The sequence below is a fragment of the Lithobates pipiens genome, unplaced genomic scaffold, assembly GCF_037356315.1.
Source record: "Lithobates pipiens isolate NorthernLeopardFrog02 unplaced genomic scaffold, aLitPip1_a1.2 Scaffold_19, whole genome shotgun sequence".
NCBI classification, from domain to species: domain Eukaryota; kingdom Metazoa; phylum Chordata; class Amphibia; order Anura; family Ranidae; genus Lithobates; species Lithobates pipiens.
This window is the reverse complement of record NW_027507764.1, coordinates 184,812,506-184,835,095: the sequence shown is the minus strand read 5'-3', so window position 1 is coordinate 184,835,095 and position 22,590 is coordinate 184,812,506. Positions and strand designations below refer to the sequence as shown.

The following is a 22,590-nucleotide window of genomic DNA, read 5'->3' as shown; positions in this document are numbered from 1 at the left end:
TGTATGGGGGAATCAGTTTTTGAACTATTACCCGCCTTACTCAATAAGTTGCCTAGGTATATTGTAGTTTAGGCTGTTGAGCTCTGCAGGCACGTTTATTTTTCCCAAAGCAGATAAGCTGATCTTAGAAAACCTGCTGGCTGAAAATAATACTCATGTTGCATATTATTGTATATATTTATTTTTAGTCAAAGCCTTACAAAATACTTAACCACTATACATTACTTACACAGAAAATCTTTTGCTCTTAGGGCTATTTTATTTATACTGTATGCATTCTTTTCTATGTTCTAGTACACTTTTATTTTATCAAAGATGTTTGTTATCAAAACAACTTCTTTCCACCCAAAAACTTAAACTCCCGACTGGCAATTTGGCATGCAGTGTTTTTTCCTACATTAAACCTCTCTCTCCTTCAGCTAGGGCATTGTAAAGCATGTCAAACAACCTATTACAAAGGGGACAGACCCTTTTAGAAGATACTGGTGCTGATTACTGGGATGACTAAATTTCATCTAACAATCACAGAGAAACTTTGGGAGCTCCTTTCCACTGAGGCAGTAAATGTAGTCATACAAGGTACACATATGCACACACAATATGACTGATTACGTCTATTAACCCTTTTACAATCAAAACATGGGTTAGGGAAAACAGAAAGGTGGGTTATGCTATCATAGTGTGACAAAATCTGTCAACAATCAAAGAATGGCCTAGGCTATAAGAAGATTGCCAAGACCCTGAAACTGAGCTGCAGCACGGTGGCCAAGACCAGGACAGGTTCCTCTCAGAACAGGCCTCGCCATGGTCGACCAAAGAAGCTGATTGCACGCGCTCAGCGTCAAATCCAGAGGTTGTCTGTGGGAAATAGATGTATGAGTGCTGCCAGCATTGCTGTAGAGGTTGAAGGGGTGGGGCGTCAGCATGTCAGTGCTCAGATCATATGCTGCACACTGCATCAAATTGGTAGGCATGGCTGTCATTCCAGAAGGAAGCCTCTTCTAAAGATGATGCATAAGAAAGCCTGCAAACAATTTGTTGAAGACAAGCAGACTAAAGACATGGATTACTGGAACCATGTCCTGTGGTCCGATGAGACCAAGATAAATTTATTTGGTTCAGATGGTGTCAAGTGTGTGTGGCGGCAACCAGGTGAGGACCCACAAAGATAAGTGTGTCTTTCCTACAGTCAAGCATGTTGGTGGGAGTGCCAACATTTTTATATATTTTTTGGGCATATTTATTATAGCAAAAAGTAAAAAATATAGCATTTTTTTCAAAATGTTCGCTCTATTTTTGTTTATAGCGCAAAAAATAAAAAAAGCAGAGGTGATCAAATACCACCAAAAGAAAGCTCTATTTGTGGGGAAAAAAGGATGCCAATTTTGTTTGGGAGCAACGTCACACGACCGCGCAATTGTCAGTTAAAGCGACGCAGTGCTGAATCGCAAAAAGGGGCTTGGTCATTTGGCTGCAAATTGGTCCGGGGCTTAAGTGGTTAATTTCTTCTGAAAAAAAGCTTGGACACTCTTGTATTCATATCTGTTTTTCCGCCAGTGTAAGAGGCACTGTTGCTTCGGACTGCAAGTCTAAGAAGATATGGATTGGGAATTGGTGATGTCACTACTATGCTCCTTACCGTTTACGTTGATGGAAAGAAAGATGCAGTTCAACATTTTTATTATTTACACATCCTTCTCCAGGTTTGCTCCTATCTTTCCCCAGATGTTTAGGGTAGAACCATTCATTGTAGCCGCCCCATAGTAGGGTTTTTTTTTTTTCTGTTGTAGGTTTCCATGTATTTTGTATATCTATTTGTTTTCACAATAATTTTTTAATTATTGTGTGGAGAATTTCTCTTTGCTAATTTCAATTGGGGAAGTCAGAATTCTTTTAGCGTGTTTGTAAGTTGACAGATTCGCTAACTTTTTCACACTGTATCAAAAGTAAAAAATAAAAATAAATGGATGAAGTTCCACTTTAAAAGTTGAGGGATTTTGTTGGGACTTTGTTATTTTCTACAAATGCATTTAATGCCTGCAGTGGCCAAAAGGTGCAATTTGCTGATTTTTCTGCCATTTTCTGCAAATCTGGAAAAGTCAGGCTCTAATCTTTTTTTTTCTGGAAAATATATGAACAGAATTTATGGCATTCTATTATATAAATTGTTTCAAAGCAAAGCAATAGCACAATGAATTAGAGTCCCTGCGAGTTAGAAGAATTATGTGCATACTGTTGTGTCAGGTGTGTGCCCAAGCAGTTTTCATATTACTACCTTATTTGCAAGAAAGATAATATTTAACAAGATTTTATTTTATTTTTTATTTTTTGTGTAGTACAAAATAAATATGAAAACTGAGCCTCATAAAAAAAGATGGGTACCTCAATGGCCACCAATTAGACTGATTACTTCCCAGTATCACGTGCCTCGCAATAAACCTGATAAGCATTCTTTCCACCCAAACCCACAGGTCTGATGTATTCTTGACAGTAGGCTAAAGATAGCTCCAGATCTCAGATGGCAGCTATCCAATAAACAATTTGGCTACCAAATAATTTTTATACAAAAGATCTTTCCACAAACACTGTTCATACTGACTGAACGTGCAAATCTGCCTATGGAGAGAGAAGATGCACTTTGTCTGCATCTTAACTCTGCCCTATGCCAGGAGAAAGCAAGAGTGATCTCGGCCAATGGAATAACTCTTATGCAGCGTACACATGGTCAGATTTTCCGATGAAAAATGTTTGATGGGAGCTTTTTGTCGGAAATTCTGACCATGTGTAGGCTCCATCGGATATTTTCCATCGGAATTTCCGACACACAAAATTTGAGATCTGGATCTCAAATTTTCTGACAACAAAATCCGTTGTCGGAAATTCCAACTGTGTGTACACAATTCCGACGCACAAAGTTCTACACATGCTCGGAATCAAGCAGTCGCACCGGCAAATGAAATTCAATTTTCTCCTCATCATACGTCACCGCGTTCTTGACGAATTTCTGACAACATTGTGTGACCGTGAGTATGCAAGACAAGTTTAAGCCAATATCCGTCAGAAAAAATCCCATGGATGTCCAATTGTGTGTATGCAGCATTACTAAACTGTCTGTAAACATTGGGTCTCAGAACTAGGAAAACGGCTGTGCATTCCAAGTTCTCTGCTGCAAGGTTTATTATTGCTCTCCCTGCAAGAGACATTTTCTATTTGGACTTAAAAATGATGTATTGTGGTCACAAATGGGATAAAAATAATGAATAGCATTTTGTATGTTTACTTAAAAATGTTTGAGACTGAAGGTTTAACAAAATATTTTAGCCAGGTAAATGTAGAATCCTAAATACGGGCATTTCATATTTACCATGCACAGTCAACAATTGCAGCTCTAGAGTCTGCTTGGTGCATGTTTTCTGCAGTTCTTTGCCATTCCGTGTAAAGAGAATTAATTTAATCCATTACTTTACTGAGTATGGGTGAGTGAAGGGACAATATATTTTCATGTGACAACACTGAAGAAATTATATTTTGCTACAATGTACTGGAAAGTAGTGAGTGTATAACAGTGATGTCCTCTCAAAATAACTCATCACACAGCCATTAATGTCTAAACCGCTGGCAAAAAAAGTGAGTACACCCCTAAGTGAAAATGTCCAAATTGTGCCTAATTAGCCATTTCCCCTCCCCAGTGTCATGTAACTTGTTAGTGTTACAAGGTCTCAGGTGTGAATGGGGAGCAGGTGTGTTAAATTTGGTATAATTGCTCTCACTCTCTCATACTGGTAACTGGAAGTTCAACATGGCACCTCATGGCAAAAACTCTCTGAGGAACTGAAAAAAAAAAAGAATTGTTGCTACAAATAAAAATGGCCTAGGCTAAAAGAAGATTGCTAAGACCCTGAAACTGAGCTGCAGCACGGTGGCCAAGACCATACAGTGGTTTAACAGGACAGGTTCCACTCAGAACAGGCCTTGCCATGGTTGACCAAAGAAGTTGAGTGCACATGCTAAGTGTCGTATTCAGAGGTTGTCTTTGGGAAATATGAGTGCTGCCAGCATTGCTGCAGAGGTTGAAGGGGTATCAGCATGTAAGTGCCAGACCATACGCTGCACACTGCATCAAATTGGTCTGCATGGCTGTCATCCCAGAAGATGATGCACAAGAAAGCCCACAAACAGTTTTCTAAAGACAAGCACATGGATTAAGGACATGGATTACTGGAACCATGCTCCAGTGGTCTGATGAGACCAAGATAAATTTATTTGGTTCAGATGGTGTCAAATGTGTGTGGTGGCAACCAGGTGAGGAGTACAAAGACAAGTGTGTCTTGCCTACAGTCAAGCATGGTGGTGGGAGTGTCATGGTTTGGGGGTTGCACGAGTGCTGCCAGCACTGGGGAGCTACAGTTCATTGAGGGAATCATGAATGCCAATATGTACTGTAACATACTGAAGCAGAGCATGATCCACTCCCTTGGGAGACTGGGCCACAGGGCAGTATTCCAACATGATAACGACCCCAAACACACCTCCAAGAAGACCAATGCCTTGCTAAAGAAGCTGAGGGTAAGGATGATGGACTGGCCAAGCATGTCTCCAGAACTAAACCCTATTGAGCAATGTGGTGCATCCTCAAATGGAAGGTGGAGGAGCGCAAGGTCTCCAACATCCACCAGAGCTCTGTAATGTATCATTATGGAAGTGGAGTGGAAGAGGACTCCAGTGGCAACCTGTGAAGCTCTGGTTAACTCCACGCCCAAGAGGGTTAGGGCAGTGCTGGAAAATAATGGTGGACACACAAAATATTGACACTTGGGCCCAATTTGGAAATTTTCACCTAGGGGTGTACTCACTTTTGTTGCCAGTGGTTTAGAAATTAATGGCTGTGTGTGGAGTTATTTTGAGGGGACAGCAAATTTACACTGTTATACAAGTTGTACACTCACTACTTTACATTGTAGCAAAGTGTAATTTCTTCAGTGTTGTCACATGAAAAGATATAATAAAATATTTACAAAAATGAGAGGGGTGTACTCACTTTTGTGAGATACTGTATATGCAAAGATACTATTTAACATGTTTGCTCTACACAGCTAAACTGAAGCACCTAAACTGTACCAATTATATATCTGTCAGAATATCAGCAGCCAATTCACTCACTAAACCAAACCATTCCTTAGATACTATATTTTATTTAAATAATGAAAGCAACAAAGAGACAGTAAAATGTAGATTCCATGGCATACCAAAAATGTAGGAGAACATAAATCAGGTAGGAGACCACAAGGTTCAACCATGAAACCACATACCCATTGTTTATTTAAACAATAACATACATACATGTAAATATCAATACTACCAAAAAAGTCATAACCAAATCATCAAAATTAATGATTCAGATATTATTTTGAATTGTGAGTTGTTAAAGCGTTAAATTCAAAGATGAAATAGTACTACAGTTTTATGGCAAGATGAGAATTATAAATATCCATCTACTTGGCATTTATCCAGATGCTCATATGAGAATGTGGAACATATGTGTATAAATAGCTGCAATTAGCACACACGGTCACTTATCCGTTCTTATGCTACTGAATATCATAAATAAAAGTTCAATCCATATGTAGCATAGAAATGTGTATGACCAGACCAGAAGTGTGCTAGATAGATGGTGAACTGTAAACAGGAGTAATCCAGCAGTATATCACAATAACACTTAGCAGATAATGGTCTGCACATAGGAGCAGCCTATCTGCCATAAAACAAATATATTACTTATATCCAGGTGTACTCCATAAATTAGAGAAATGGGCCTGCCAGGAATTGCACAATATAGATCACCTTCATATCAAAATGTGTAGTGAATCAGATATGTTACACTATTATAGATCTCCTTAATCTTCCTCTGATGTACTTTCAATTGCAACTATTGTCGCACTAAGCTCATACTCAGTAACAGCACCAATAGTTTATATATATATATATATATATATATATATACATATATATATACATACACACACACACACACACACACACACAGTTTGTAAATTACAACCATGATGCACCACAGAGCGGACACAGGAAATCATTTTCGCCTGTGGCCATCCAATTATATAATTCTTCTCTGTGAGTGCTGGATGTGAGGATTTTAATTTGACTTTTGATCTAGATTTTTATGTTATATTAGTATTAGGTTAATTATGCGTAATCATTTTTAGGGTAATGTTTAGACAAAGTGGTGCAATATTTGCATTTGTGTAGTTTGATTTTCTGTTATTTTTCAGTCTGTGTTATTATTCTATGCACTGTTTTATAGGATGGTATGATTTAATACAGTATAGTAATAATTTTGTTTTAACGGTTTTATTTTCAATTCATGGTTATTGTACATATTAATTTGCTGGTATTGTTAATTTTATTGTTTGTTATTTTGTCTTGTTTCCATTTGTTATTGGGATTTTGTGTTGTCTGTATCTAATAATTTCCATTTGGGATTAATAAAGTATTCTGAATCTGAATTTGCTGTAACACAGTTATTAATTATCTTGCAATATACCCAAATGTAGGCACAAACCAGAGCTCCTATTAGTAATTCAATGTTTTCATCAACAGTCTGTGAAAGTAAAAAATGCAAAGCTTAGTGTAATCATCCAATATAATTTGTTCGAAAAAGTGTCAATTTTCAAATATTTGTGTCATTCCATCATTTTGCAGTGTCTGGAGAGGGCCAAAGGAGTGGTAAACTCTCATGGTGTAGGACTGACTTTCTCAGGTACTCCACACACGTAGCTCCTTTGTGGAGAAACATTTCTACTGGGGTACATGAAAAAATGTGAGCGTCTAGCACTGACCATAAGCCCTTGTACACACGGTCTGACATTCCGACAACAAAATCCATCAGAATTTGTCAGACGGATTTTGTCCGAAACTGGTGTTGCATACACACGGTCGGACAAAGTTGTCGGAATATCCGATCGTTCGTAACATGATGACGTTATTTCGTTACGTTGGGAATACGTTCAGGTTAGTAGCCAATAGCTTTGGTCTCGTAATTTGATCTGAGCATGCATGGCACTTTGTCCGATTGGAATTCTCTACAAACGATCGGACAAAGTCAGATTGGATCATGTTGTCGGAAAATTGTATAGCCTGGCTCTAAAACTTTGTCGGTCGGATATCCCGACGGAAACAGTCCGATGGAGCCCACACACGGTCGGATTATCCAACAACACAGTCCGATCGGACATTTTCCGTCGGTGTGTACAAGGGCTAAGAGAGGCATGTGTAAAGGAAATTGTCATGTTGCAGAAAAAAAAAATAGTAAGCTGGTTTGTTCCCCAACAAATGCCCCTTAAGGTAACCAATAATTTTACAAACACAACACATCAACATTATCAACAGCTATGACCCAGTCCATAATATCCAAACCTAACTACAATATCAATGATGTTGTTTATGAAGCAAAACTGATGGTTTCAATCAAACCTGTATAGTTTGCAACTTACAATTTGTAAATCCATCTAGCTTCAGCCAGTTCCTTTGTCACACCACCTTTTCCTTCAATATATCTATATACATGCTCAGAGAGAAATCATCATGTTCATTTATACTGCACATTGTGTTCTAAATATACTAGCTAGAGGGAATATAAAATTAGCATTTTTAATAATCAGTTTTATCATACAGACTTGACCCCTTCTGTATGTCAAATATTGTAATTTGTAACATAATATATATTTCCAAACATGATCACCTGCCCTTAAAATGTTACAATAAATACAATGCCTATACAGAAGTGTCTCCTTCTCCCTTTAGATGAAGAGTTCTTCTAAAAGTGGGGTCAGTCAAAACCTAAGTGTCCCACAGCCTCTTTTATAAAACGCTAATATCTCAAAATAATAGGTTCAATGTGCTTGTGACAAAGGTTACATCTGAAGAAAAAACACACAGGTGTCTCCAACTGCATATGTTACTTTTTGGATTTAACTATCAAAATTAACTTTAGAGGAACCATGCAGGAAACCTACCTACAAAAATATATAGAGCCAGCAACTCCCCCAGCAACTCCCCCTAGGTATCTGAGCAATGAAGATACCTAGATGTAAATATCTGACAGCTAAGAGGAATTATCAAAAAAACTGCTACAGGCGGTCCCAGGTTACAAACATCTGACTTACAAACGGCTCCTACCTACAAACAAAGGGAGACAACAGGAAGTGAGAGGAAATCTACACCTAAGAAGAAAATCTACACCTAAGAAGGGATTCACTCCTGTAAGAGTCATCATGGGAATAAGATGCTGATGCTTTACCACTAATCCTTTTTTTCCACAACAACCCAAACTTTTAAAAATCCAATTGTCACAAGCACAGAAAGTGAGGTGAAATCTTATGAACAGGGGCACAGGCAGCAAAACAAATGTTACAGGGGTGTTAACCCCTCCCTACGCTATCCAAAAAATGTAAAAAAAAATATTATGGCTGGAGTTACACTTAAAAAATGTATTTGTTACGACTTACATACAAATTCAACTTAATTAAGAAAAAACCTACAGACCCGATCTTGTTTGTAATCTGGGGACTAGGGCCGAAACATCTAATTGATTAATCAACAACTAATTGATTATGGAATTAATTACCATTTTCATAATCGATTAATGAGCCAGTAACATAATGGTGTAAAAAAAACTAAAATTAGCCCGTTATAGTACAAAAAGAGCAAATAATCACTACTGTAAATATTATTTTCAGTCATTAGTAACCGCTTCTCTCTCAACTTATAGTACAATGATGGCCGAGCAGGAGCACTGCCATCCTGGGTGGAGGTCATATAATGTTCTCCAAGGATCATGCAGATGACAAATCAGTGTACCAGGCTACTGCTGGTACCATGTGATTACTGTGACCAATCACAGCAGATCGCATGACAATTGTACACAATGAAGGACTCTCATTCATAGCCAATCATTGTGTACCATTGTGTTGATCTCTGTGATTGGTAAAAGTGATCACATGGTAAAGACAAGGCCAACCACAATTCATCTGTACCATGTGAATAGTAGTGGTCAGTCACAGCTTCACAATAGTCAATGCTGGATGAATGAAAAAAAAAAAAAAAAAGAAGGATTGCTTATAACAGTTATTATCACTGTTCTAAGCAAAGTGTGTTTAAAAAAAAAAATCGATATAAATCCTGATCAACTCCTCAAAGTAGTACAGTGTCACTATGGTAGCACTTTAATGCTCTGGCTACAGTATGTATGATTTTATAAAAAACAAAAACAAAAAAAAAAAAACATACATACTGTCACCAGTCAGTGTCCCTGATCACCACCACACGCTGATGATGCTGTACTCCCCTGATGACAATACAGTCAGGTCCATAAATATTGGGACATTGACACAATTATAATCTTTTTGGCTCTTTACACACCACAATGGATTTGAAATGAAACATGCAAGATGTGCTTTAAATGCAGACTTCCAGCTTTAGTTTGAGGGTATTTACATCCAAATCAGGTGAACAGTGTAGGAATTACAACAGTTTGTATATGTGCCTCTCAATATTTAAAGAAGAAGTAAACCCTGATGGGTTTACTTCCTCTTTTTTTCCCTGCAAAGGTAAAGCATAATGGACTACTATGCATCGCATAGTAGCTCATTATGTGTCACTTACCTGACACAGGAGCCAGCGAAGTCGCCGCTGATCCCTGTAGTCCGCCGCATCCATCTTGCTGGTGGCGTCTCGCAGCTCCGACCAATGACAGCGGCGAAGCCGCGATGACGTCACTCCTGCGCATGCGCACGGGAGTCGCGTCTCGCAGCTCCGCTGCTGCCATTCGGCGAAGCCGCGATGACGTCACTCCCGCGCATGCGCACGGGAGTCGACAAATTAGGCAAATCCATTCTTGGACTTGCTGCATTTAGTGCGCCTGCGCGCCGCTGTCTACGGCGCATGCGCCGTAGACAGCGGTGCCCGTTTTCGGGCAAATATCTCCTAAACCATATAGGTTTAGGAGATATTGCTTGGACCTACAGGTAAGCCTTAATCTAGGCTTACCTGTAGGTCAAAGTGGTTTGAAGGGGTTTACTTCCTCTTTAACCACCTCAATTCAGTGCACTTACACCCCCTTCCTGACCAGACCAATTTTCAGCTTTCAGTGCTCTCACAGTTTGAATGACAATTACTCAGTCATCCAACACTGTATCCATATGAAACTTGCGTCCTTTTTTCCACACAAATAGAGCTTTCTTTTAGTGGTATTTAATCACTAGTGGGTTTTTTATTTTTTGTGCTATAAAATAAAATAAAACGTAAATTTTGTGAAAAAAATGCCTTTTTCTTTGTTTGTGTCATACATTTTTGCTAATTAGTAATTTTTCTTCATGAATTTTGGCCAAAATTTATACTGCTACATATCTTTGGTAAAAATAACCCACATTAGTATATATTATTTGGTCTTTGTGAAAGTTATAGAGTCTACAAACTATGGTGCCAATCACTGAAAATTGATCACTTCTGATCAGGCCTTCAGTACATCAGGTGTACCTCATTTCTTGAGACACTAACAAGTGAGGAAAGTACAAATACCCCCCAAATGACCCCTTTTTACAAAGTAGACATCCCAAGGTATTAAGTAAGTAGCATGGTGAGTTTTTTTAAGTTGTCATTTTTTCCCACAATTCTTTGCAAAATGAAGATTTTTTTTTTTTTTTACAAAATTGTCATATTATCAGGTTATTTCTCACACACAGCATATGCATACAACAAATTACACCCCAAAATACATTCTGCTACTCTTCCCGAGTACGGCGATACCACATGTGTGAGACTTTTACACAGCCTGGCCACATACAGAGCACCAACATTGATGTAGTACCTTCAGACGTTCTACAAGCAAAAATTACGCATCTCATTTCTCAACCACCTATTACATTTTTGAAGGGCCTGGAGTACCAGGAAAATTGAATTTCCCATAAAATGACCCCATTTTGGAAAGCAAACACCCCAACGTATAATATGTGAGGCATAATGAGTCTTTTGAATGGTTAATTTTTTTCCAGAAGTTTTTGGAATATGTGGAAAAAAATTAAAACACATTTTATTTTTACACAAAATTGTCAATTTATAAGATATTTCTAACAGATAGCATGCATATAGCAAAAATTAAACCCCAAAATACATTCTGCTACTCCTCCCGAGTATGGCGATACCACATGTGTAGGACTTTTACACAGCCTGGCCACATAGAGAGGCCACACATTGAAGTAGTACGTTCAGGCGTTCTAGGAGCATAAATGACACATCTTATTTCATTCCTACCCATCACACTTTTGAAGGTCCTGGACCACCAGGACAGTGAAATTATCCACAAAATGACCCCATTTTGGAAAGCAAACACCCCAACCTATATTCTATGAGACATGGGCTGCAAATAGGTACTCGGGTACTCTGATGGCCTGGTGACAGGTACTCAGGTACTCTGATGGCCTGGTGACAGGTACTCGGGTACTCTGATGGCCTGGTGACAGGTACTCGGGTACTCTGATGGCCTGGTGACAGGTACTCTGATGGCTTGGTGACTGGTATTTGGGTACTCTGAAGGGAGGTGACAGGTACTCATATGGACTGTGACAGGTACTCAGGTACTAAGATGAACTGTGACAGGTACTCGGGTACTCAGATGAACTGTGACAGGTACTCGGGTACTCAGATGGACTGTGACAGGTACTCGGGTACACAGATGAACCGTGACAGGTACTCGGGTACTTTGATGGGCTGTGACAGGTACTCGGGTACTCTGATGGGCTGTGACAGGTACTCGGGTACTCTGATGGGCTGTGACAGGTACTCGGGTACTCTGATGGACCGTGACAGGTACTCGGGTACTCTGATGGGCTGTGACAGGTACTCGGGTACTCTGATGGGCTGTGACAGGTACTCAAATACTCTGATGGACTGTGACAGGTACTCAAATACTCTGATGGACTGTGACAGGTACTCTGATGGACTGTGATTGACAGGTACTATGAGGGGTGGTGACAGGTCCTCTTTATTGGAGGGGGCAATCAGTGTGCTTGATGTGTACTGTAGGCGGTAACGAGATGTTACCGCAATCTCCTCCTCACACACGATCGGTGTGTGAGGAGGAGAACCCGGTAGCATCCTGTTACCGCGGTTTGTTTACATTTTAGTGATTGGCTGTGAAAGGATCACAGCCGATCACGTGGGAAAACAGCCGGCCAATGGCTGTTTACCAGCGTCGGTGACGAGCAGTGTTCCCGGGGAACACGCCGCCACCGACGTGATCACGCGCATGCGCCGTGCACGTTCGGGGTGTGACCATCTGTGATCGCCCGTGACTTCCTCGCGGCCGAACACGTGGTAAACAGCCATAATCAATGGCTGTTCACCCCCTTCGGTGGCGAGCGGTGTCTCCGTGACACTCGGCCACCGAAGAAACAGGGATGCGTGCGCACGATCGCGCTCATTCCCTGTTTAAACGAGAGGCCGTCATATGACGGCCTCCCGCCACAATAGGTGCGCCGCCTGCCCGCCATTTGACAGCCGGCAGTTAGCATCTAGTTAAGGGACCAAAAGTAATGGGACAATTGGCGGCTCAGCTGTTCCATGACCAGATGTGTGTTATTACCCTCATTATCCCATTTACATGGAGCAGATAAAAGGTCCAGAGTTCATTTCAAGTGTGCTATTTGCATTTGGAATCTGTTGCTGTCAACTCTCAATATGAGATCCAAAGAGCTGTCACTAACAGTGAAGCAAGCCATCATTAGGCTGTAAAAAACAAAACAAACCCATCAGAGAGATAGCAAAAACATTAGGTGTGGCCAAATAAACAGTTTGGAACATCCTTAAAAAGAAAGAACACACCGGTGAGCTCAGCAGCGCTAAAAGACCCGGAAGACCACGGAAAACAACTGTGGTGGATGACTGAAGAATTCTTTCCCTGGTGAAGAAAACACCCGTCACAACAATCAAATCAAAAACACTCTCCAGGAAGTAGGTTATGTGTGCCAAAGTCAACAATCGAGAGAAGACTTCACCAGAGTGAATAAAGAGGGTTCACCACAAGATGTAAACCATTGGCGAGCCTAAAAAACGGGAAGGCTGTCTAAAAAAGCTTTCACAGTTCTGCAACAACATCCTATGGACAGATGAGACCAAAATCAACTTGTACCAGAGTGATGGGAAGAGAAGAGTATGGAGAAAGAAAGGAACTGCTCATGATCCAAAGCATACCACCTCATCAGTGAAGCATGGTGGTGTCATGGTGTGGGCATGTATGGCTGCCAATGGAACTGGTTCTCTTGTATTTATTGATGATGTGACTGCTGACAAAAGAAACAGGATGCATTCTGAAGTGTTTCGGGCAATATTATCTTCTCATATTCAGCACTCATTGGACGGCGCTTCACAGTGCAGATGGGCAATGACCGGAAGCATACTGCGAAAGCAACCAAAGTTTTTTTTAAGGGAAAGAAGTGGAATGTTATGCAATGGCCAAGTCAATCACATGACCTGAATCCAATTGAGCATGCGTTTCACTTGCTGAAGACAAAACTGAAAGGAAAATGTCCCAAGAACAAGCAGGAACTGAAGACAGTTGCAGTAGAGGACTGGCAGAACATCACCAGGGATGAAACCAAGTGTTTGGTGATGTCTATGCATTCCAGACTTCAGGCTGTAATTGACTGCAAGGGATTTGCAACCAAGTATTAAAAAGTGAAAGTTTGATGGATGATTGTTAATCTATCCCATTACTTTTGGTCCCTTAAAAAGTGTGAGGCACATATACAAACTGTTGTAATTCCTACACTGTTCATCTGATTTAGATGTAAATACCCTCAAATTAAAGCTGAAAGTCTTATTCATTTCAAATCCATTGTGGTGGTATATAGAGTCAAAAAGATTAGAATTGTGTTGATGTCCCAATATTTATGGACCTGACTGTATGTAAAAAAAAAAAAAAAAAATGAATCTCCTAATTTTCCCACCAAAAAATGTGGCAAAAATGTACAACTTCAAAAAAACTTGCCATGCCTCTTACTAAATTCCTTATGCCCTGTACACAGGACCAGTTTTCCCGTCGGAATAAACTCTGAAGGTTTTTCCGACAGAATTCCTACAAAATTCTGCTGAAGCTGTCTTGTGTACACACGATCACACCGAATTCCGACCATCAAGAAGGCGGTGACGTACAACAAGTACGACGGGACTAGAAAATGGAAGTTCAATAACCAGTAGCCAATAGCTTCCGTCTCGTACTTGCTTCAGAGTATGCATCGTTTTTGGTACGTCGGAACAGCATACAGACGGGTGGTCTTCCCGATAGGAATTGGTTTTGTCGGAAAAATATAGAACATGCTCTCTTTCTAGGTCTGTCAGAATTTTCAATGTAAAAAGTCAGATGGGGCATACACAAGGTCGGAATATACAATGAAAAGCTCCCGTCTGACTTTTTCTGTTGGAAATTCTGTTCATGTGTATGGGGCATTAGACTGTCTACTTTCCAAAGAGTCATTTGGGGGGATATTTGTACCGCTTTGGCATTTTGGGGCCTCAAGAAATTGGATAGGTCGTCAGTACATCAGGGCTGATCGGTTTTTCAAATATGCTATGTAGGGTTTTTTTTCCCAACATTTTTAGTCTTTTTTTTTTGGTTTATTTATAGAAAAAATGAAAAAAATCCCGTGGTGAGTAAACACCACCAAAACAAACCCCTGGCTCAAAAAAATATTAAAAATTAAATTTGAGTATAGTGTTGCATGATTTAGTGATTGTCATTCAAAGTGTGAGAGCGCTGAAAGCTGAAAATTTGGTAAAAGTGTTTGGTACGAAGGTGGTTAAACTCATCTACCTTACAATTATATGTAGAATTTTTTTTTTGTTAAACCCCATCAGATAATGATACACAGTTACACTATATAGCATGCAAACAGAAATTCTCGTTAGAGAGTATAACATTCTTGCTTACCTTTTCCTGTGTGAGTCTTTGGAGATGAATTCCAGATGACAACATTGTAGCAAACATGGTCAGCATGTACTGCTGTACTTTGGAAATTCCTGTCACTAAAGCGTTGATCACCGACACAAGTCCCACTTTCTCAATGACACTCTGGAAGACTGTAGGGGCATGATGAGTGATCCTGCACAGAGCCTAAACCAAGACAATAAGTTGTTCAGTTAACACTCATCAATAACACTATCTGCTACCATTTCTATCATAATTGAAGAATTGTGACTGCAGAAAAAATAGCGCTGCTCAATCCCCCCCCCCCCCCCCACCCGCCCACCCCATTTGTCCTGCCATTGGTTCTCCTCCTACAGCGAGTGCCAGCCCCTCTAGGAGCACGTGCCACTACATAGGGACAATCACAATATCAAAATTTGGGGGTGCACACACATAAACAACATCTGCTGGTAAGCTAACAGAAGCAGATGTGGTTTATCTATGTGGTGTGCTTCCCCTTATTTTTCCACGTTCATAATTCAATAATTATTTTGAATGTGAGTTTAAGAAAAATGTGTCTTGTGCCTTGGTTTTATAATGATGTTACAAACATAAATTGATGTATTTAATAAAACTATGGTGAAATACATTTTGTTGCAAACTGCAAGTTTTGAAAAACTTTTTTTGATAATTTTCATGTAAATATCTTATGTTTCAGGAAGGCACTGCTGTACTCTACAGAAGCCAATTTTGTTTGGTTTTGTTGATTCTGTATTAGTAGGTCATTAGTGGCAACCCCCATGCTTCTCTATGGACAAATTTCTTCAACTTGGCATACTTGCATCAGTGACTTATTATTAACCTATATAGCATCTACTTAGTGGCAAACTAGAAACCTCAATACATTATACTTGTCTTACTGAAATGAATCAGTGGAGAAGGAAAAAGAACTGCACGTTCCCCTAACATCGAATAAATACACATGCATTAGTGGTGCTATATGCATGCAGATGTCATGGAAGCAATCAGTCTTCTTTACAACATTCACTTACTTTAATTTGAACAATTAATGAAAAAATAAAATTATTAAGTGTAGATATTATGATCACATAATTAGCTGGCAACCAAATACATTCATAAGCATCGCAAAGCACTTATCTGCCTACACTTAATAAGCACATTGCCTACTAATACTTATTCACAAAAAAAAGAACGTGTTGGCGAAGCCCGGGGAACTGGCCAAGCACATGCCATCCAGTTACCACGGTAACTGAACTTTTTTCGCTGTTTCATCAGTTGCACTGTATTTGAGCACATAACAGCATCAGGGTACAAATATATTGATACATGTTTTGATACAGTAAAGACCAAAACCTCTTACTGGGATTTTGTTAGGGCAGAAATGACTGCATGTATTAAAATTACAATAAGCTTTATTGATACATGGTAAAATCATATGTAGTTTACTATACTAAAACTGTTGATGCAGTGTGAACAGGGACAGATAACCACATTGTTCTGTCAACCCATAGAGTGGCGGGAACAGAAATAGCCAACACATTTAAAAAATGACGTTTTAACTTTTCTTCTTTGGGGCAAATGGCTGCCAAAATTACTTATCCAATTTAATTTGATTAATTAGATAATTTTTTTTTATAGCCACTTGCCCCTGAAGAAGAAAATTTGTAACCTGTCATTTTCGAAACACGTTGGGTAATTTCTGTTCCCCCTTCACACTATGGGTTGCCAGAACAATATGGTCATCCGTCCCTATTGATGCATCAACTATTTTAATATTGTAGCCTGCTTATGATTTTAACATGCATCAATAAAGCTCACTGTAATTTTTCAATGCATGTAGTTGTTTCTGTCTTAGAAAATCTCAGTAAGAGGTTTTGGTTTTTGCTGTGCTGTGTGTAGGGATGTGGGCAACTTATTTCCCTTTCATAACAATAAATTGGCCCCTATAGATAAATGTTTTGTTGGTCAATATTTTGTGTGTTTAATATTAAAAATGAATGTCAAGGAATCCCCTTCTTCAGAGTTTACCATGATATTTAGTAAGCTGGAGCTATGAATGAAAAGAGCACCCTGAGGCACGTCTTCCAGATAAAGACCCCATTGGTCTACAAGGTAAGAGCAGTAGTGACAACACTGCAGTGAAATCCCTTCAGGCCCTTCAGTATTGTAAACCCTCCTGGAACAAGATCAATGGACTGCAGGATTACTTTAATTACAGTAACTAGAAAGATGCATGCAGCTCTATTATTATGGGAAAAGCAGATACATTTTTAAGCTAGTTCAACCATTCTAGAAGATAAGAAACTTTGAAAAGTGCCTTTAAAAAGCCCTATTCAAACTTTGCATAGCCAGAACATGTGTTCCCACTAGCATGTTTTTGTGTGTGTTTTTCGCACATAGGGAACCCCATTCACTTGAATGGACTGACCTATGTGCAATAAATGTGCCAAAGAAGCTCCAGAACCTTTCCAGGCATGGAGCATTGTGTGTTTTTTCACACACCACATGAAATAATGGCACGGCAACCATGTCACACGTTTTGACATGCTTCTGAAAAGGTGGGACAAATAATATAGTGTGAATGAGGCATTATTCATGCGTATTTTAAGACAACCTAGCTATTTGTATACATTGTAATAAAATTATTTTTTTACTTAAAGTGATTGTAATTTTTTTTTCTTTAAAAATAACAAACATGTTATACTTACTTGCTATGTGTGGTGGTTTTGCACAGCCTGGATCCTCCTCTGCTTGAGTGCCTTTTCTGTGCTCCTTGCCCCTCCTTCCTGTTGAGTGCCCCCGCAGCAAGCAGCTTGCTATGGGGACACCCGAGCCTAGCTAAAGCTCTGTGTGTTTATTCAGACACGGAGCTGTGGTTTGGCCCCTGACTTTGATTGACAGCAGCGGGAGCCAATGGCACCGCTGCTGTGTCTCACCCAATCAGACGGAGAGTCCTGAACTACAGAGACAATAGTGGACATCGCTGCACAGAGATGGACCTCGGGTAAGTATTAGGGAGTGCTGTGGGTGTTTCTGCAGGGAAGGCTTCACACAGAAGGCTTTTTATCCTAATGCATAGAATGCACGAAGATAAAAAAAAAAAACCTTCTGACTTTACAACCACTTTAAATTATTGCTATATATTTGTAGATATTCATTAAGCTGGCACAAGTTTTATATTAAAAGAGAAGTATGGCCAAAGTTTGTTTGGTCATGCATCTGAAGTGGGTCACAGGAGTGCACTTACATGCACACCCCATGACCATGAATCAGTCACAGAGCCATTTCAGACTTTGGAGGGGTTCTGACAAAAATGGAGGCACTCCTTTGAGTCTTCTGTGCTCAGAACGGATCCAAATGCAGGACCCATAGTTTCAGAAGCACTGGCATAAAGGTATTGATGCAATCCTCTGTCCTGAAATGAAGAACAATCTCTTAGCTTTTGGATTTGTTTGTTCATTTCAGGATAGCAATACTCTGCTGACACATAGGCTTATCTTCTATCTATCTTAGCAGATGAGACCATTTTAAATCTAAGACCTAAGGGACCATATGCATCCCACTTAACAGGCTGAACTTTTAAAACAAGAACAAGACCAAGGGAATTACGTAACTGATTTTACAATAGAATTTTATGGTATAGCTACAGTAGTAGCTATGCCACTCCATACCTGCCTTTTTGTTGTACCTCCAGCTCTTATCAGGGGCATGCACAGGGTGCATCCTCGCTCAGCTGCTCCAAATGTCAAGTAGAAATAAATGGACTGCACACTGATACTGTCATCATGTCAAACCACCTATAATAACCCAGAAATCCTCTATAGCTACCAGAGTCCAAGAGACCTGCTATAAAATAACGACCCCATGGTATAGATTACCCACCACTCTACACCATTTCTTTCCACAGGTCTCCAAATGCTGCCGGCACTGTGGCACCACAGAAGGGACGATGCTACGCATATTCTGGGCATGCCCCAGACTCACCCCATTTTGGCTGGAGGTGACTCGCACAATCAAGCACCTGACCAACGTTTCTCTAGAGGGTAACCCTGCGGCCTGTCTGCTCCACCTGTCGGAGTGACCCACCAGGAAATACAAGAAATCCTTGACCATTTAGCTTCTGAATGCTGCTAAAGCATGCATTCCCCTGTGCTGGAGATCGGAGAACCCGCTGGCAAAGTCCCTGTGGTTTTCCAAAGTAAACTAACTGAGAGACATGGAGGACCTCACGGCCCCCCTGTACAACAGAGAGGAGACCTTCCGGGAGACATGGAGACACTGGCAACATTTCATATACACAGACCCCTATCTCCAGGAGATGGCCAAGACTAACTGATCCAATGGGCTGGTTCCCCTTTCCAGGCAGAGGGCACCACTCCACCCCACACTACTCTACTCTGCCCTACTCCTCCCTCCTCCTGACCCCCCCCATCCTTCTGCCACTTCCCCCCCTTTTCGACCCCCCCTTCTTCCCCCAACTTTCTGGTCTACCCCCTTAACTACCCCTTCCCCTCTTTCCCTGATATGCACACCCTCTTTACAGCTCCTACCCACTCATGAGTTTCTGGTCAGATATTGTGCATATCCTAAACTGTATCCCCTTTTCATATGTCCCATGTTTGGGCCCACTAGATCTCTGAGCTGCTTTAGACCCTTAACAAAGATAAAATGCAAAATATGTTACCATTTGACACAACTTCTGCACCTTCATTAAATACAGGTTGGGCAGTCGATGGTCGGGATGACTCCTGGCCGCGCACATTAAAAGCGTAGCTATACCGGGGCCTCTCCCACATATGTTCTACATATGAGGCAAGGCCAGTAAACCTGAATTGTTGACTCTATTTTGTAATTTGTTTTGTATCCTTAACATGACTTATGCTTCGAACCTATGGTGGTTATGCTGATTGTTTTGTATACCTTTATGGAAAATAAAGAATTACAAAAAAACACATAATAAAATTAGATTATTCACAACATATAACCTGTGTCTTTATAATTAAGCCCTTTCTGGGGTGAAAGACATTGCAGATGGAGGTGGACAGGTGAGACTATATGTTGGGAATCCTCTACCAATTATATTAATTTTGGTACATTGGCAACAGCATCAGTGTGCAGCCCATTTATTCCTCCTTGACAAGCAGAATTCATGGTACATTCAGATTATTTTATAACTCAAATGTTTAATGCATGACACATTATGTCTCCTATATTTGCAGGATTTTATCTTAAAACACTTTTGTCTTTTATTTTTGTGAATACCATATATCTTCTATAGATACTTCAACCAGATTTAAATGCAAACCACCTAAATGTATTCTTTAAGAATTCTAGAATATAAAAGATTCATCATTGCCTGGCTACAACTCAGCCTTGGCTGCTTCTTTGCACATCTAGCAAAAGAAAGATGTATCATGAATATTTACAAGAATTTATATATACATAGACAAAAGATGACAATGCCTGTTTCAAAGGTAAAAGAGGACAAAATAACAGAGGAAAGCACTGTTACACTTAATAAAACGTACAGAGTTTACAGGGGCCACGTCCTTACAATTGTGTAGCGATGGCAATTCTCTGACAGATCAAAACTTTCTTTTTGTTTAAGACTTTGATGTCCTGCTCTATTGCGCAGAAGCATTACTGCTCAGTTTTAATAGGCTGCTGCAAGACGTTAGTTCTACTATTGTGGTTCCCATATAAAGATGCAATATTGATTGCACCTTCATCTGGATATATTGTAAGATTCAAAATAAACTGTTCCAGTGACATTGATTAAATGGGAAAAAGGTGGTGGAAAATCTCCCAAATGGGCACATAACAATATAATTCTGACAGAGCTTCTAAACTTTAACAGCTCATGCCCTATCTCTGCCTCAGGAACTTGGGACACGTGGCCCCAGGTAAGACATTCTTAAACTTATAACATGGTTTCTTCCTTACACCTAATACCGTCACTAAACAAACCTCCAAGATTAACTGGCTGACCAAACTCAGATTAAAGGATTTCTGCACAAAATCACAGTCCTCCTCTCAGACATGTGGCTTATAAACAACTGTGCTCTCTTTCTGTACACCCATCACACACTCTATCTACAATTTATAAGATATTGATGGAGGTACACTTACAATACTGTACATGAATGCCTGGTAGAAAAAGAACTCTACGAGGGTCTGAAAAAAAGAATTGTTGCTCTACATAAAGCTGGCCTAGGCTATAAGATTGCCAAGACCCTGAAACTGACCAAGACCATACTGTGGTTTAACAGGACAGGTTCCACTCAGACCAGGCCAGTTGAGCGCACATGCACAGCATCGTATCCAGAGGTTGTCTTTGGAATACAGATGTATGAGTGCTGCCAGCATTGCTGCAGAGGTTGAAGGGGTGGGGTGTCAGCCTGTCAGTGCTAAGACCATATGCTACACACTGCCTTATTAAAGGGGTCTCCCGGATTCCGATAAGCCACCCCCGCACCCGCAGACCCCACGACAACCAACAGCCAGGGTTGTCGGGAAGAGGCCCTTGTCCTTATCAACATTGGGACAAGGTGCTTTGGGGTGGGGGGGGCCGCAGGGCCCCTCTTTCCCAAAGCACCTCCCCATGTTGAGGGCACGCGGCCTGGTGTGGCTCAGGGGGGGGCGCTCACTCAGCCCCACCCCCTTTCCTGACCGGCCGGGCTGCGTGCTCGGATAAGGGTCTGATATGGACCTTGGGGGGGGGACCCACACGCCGTTTGGCTTCCCCTCTAAGTCCATACCAGGTGACGGGGGCCAGCGAGGTGTCAATCTCGCCGATGGAGGCGGCGACATTGACTTCCTGCGCTAGTCCCGTCTACCTGGACCCGTGTTCAAAATCAACGGACTTTCCTCCTTTTGTGGACAAGTCCGTTCATTTCAAAAGTCCGGTGGACTAGCGCACAGATGGCCGGATTGTCCGCCAGACTGCAGAGTCCGGCGGACAATTTTGAGTCAAAACTTCTTTCTAAGTCTGTCGGACTTTTACAAACAAAAAGTCGGCCGGAGCCCACACACGGGCAGATTGTTCGGCGGAAAGTCTGATCGTGTGTACGCAGCATGAGACTCATTAAATAATTTCTCTATTCTTGAAAACGTCCTTCACTCCACCCATAACCCTATGGGTAGACACAGTAAACATTATCACAAGGATGGAGGACCTTTACACAGATGATAGTAACATAAGGAACATTTTTTTTTTTACTCAGTGGTACATCTGTCAGGACTTCTGATAACCTCAAAGCTTTCAGCATACTTGTAGCAATCCCTCCAGATACGGATACTCTCCCCTTTTTTTCCCTCATCTTCTATTCCTTTCCCCCCTCTTTCTCCTTCATTTTATTTTACTTTCTTTTTTCTTTAACCATCAAAATGTTCATGTATCACCCTGCTTATTCTCTACCATGTCAATGAGCTAAACTTGGAATCATCTTATGTTTCCAGGTTTTCCTAAGATTCTTATGTCTCTAGTCAGTTGCTTGGACTCAAATGGATTCTTGCAATCTGCAGCCTTTACAACACAAACCTCAGCTCTTCTGGAACCTCCCCAAGGATGCATTTTCCACTCTATTTCTTTATTA

At 40.5% G+C, this 22,590-nt stretch overlaps 1 protein-coding gene across 2 annotated transcripts in view; it reads right to left on the bottom strand.

Annotated features, from left to right (window-relative positions):
- The window catches only part of ULK4 (unc-51 like kinase 4), a 951,013-nt gene that overhangs the window by 586,629 nt on the left and 341,794 nt on the right, over window positions 1–22,590 (bottom strand). For both annotated transcript variants that reach the window (XM_077491567.1, XM_077491568.1), the window contains exon 21: window positions 14,999–15,181. In XM_077491567.1, the coding sequence (XP_077347693.1) occupies window positions 14,999–15,181 (183 nt within the window). The remainder of the gene's footprint in view (window positions 1–14,998; window positions 15,182–22,590) is intronic.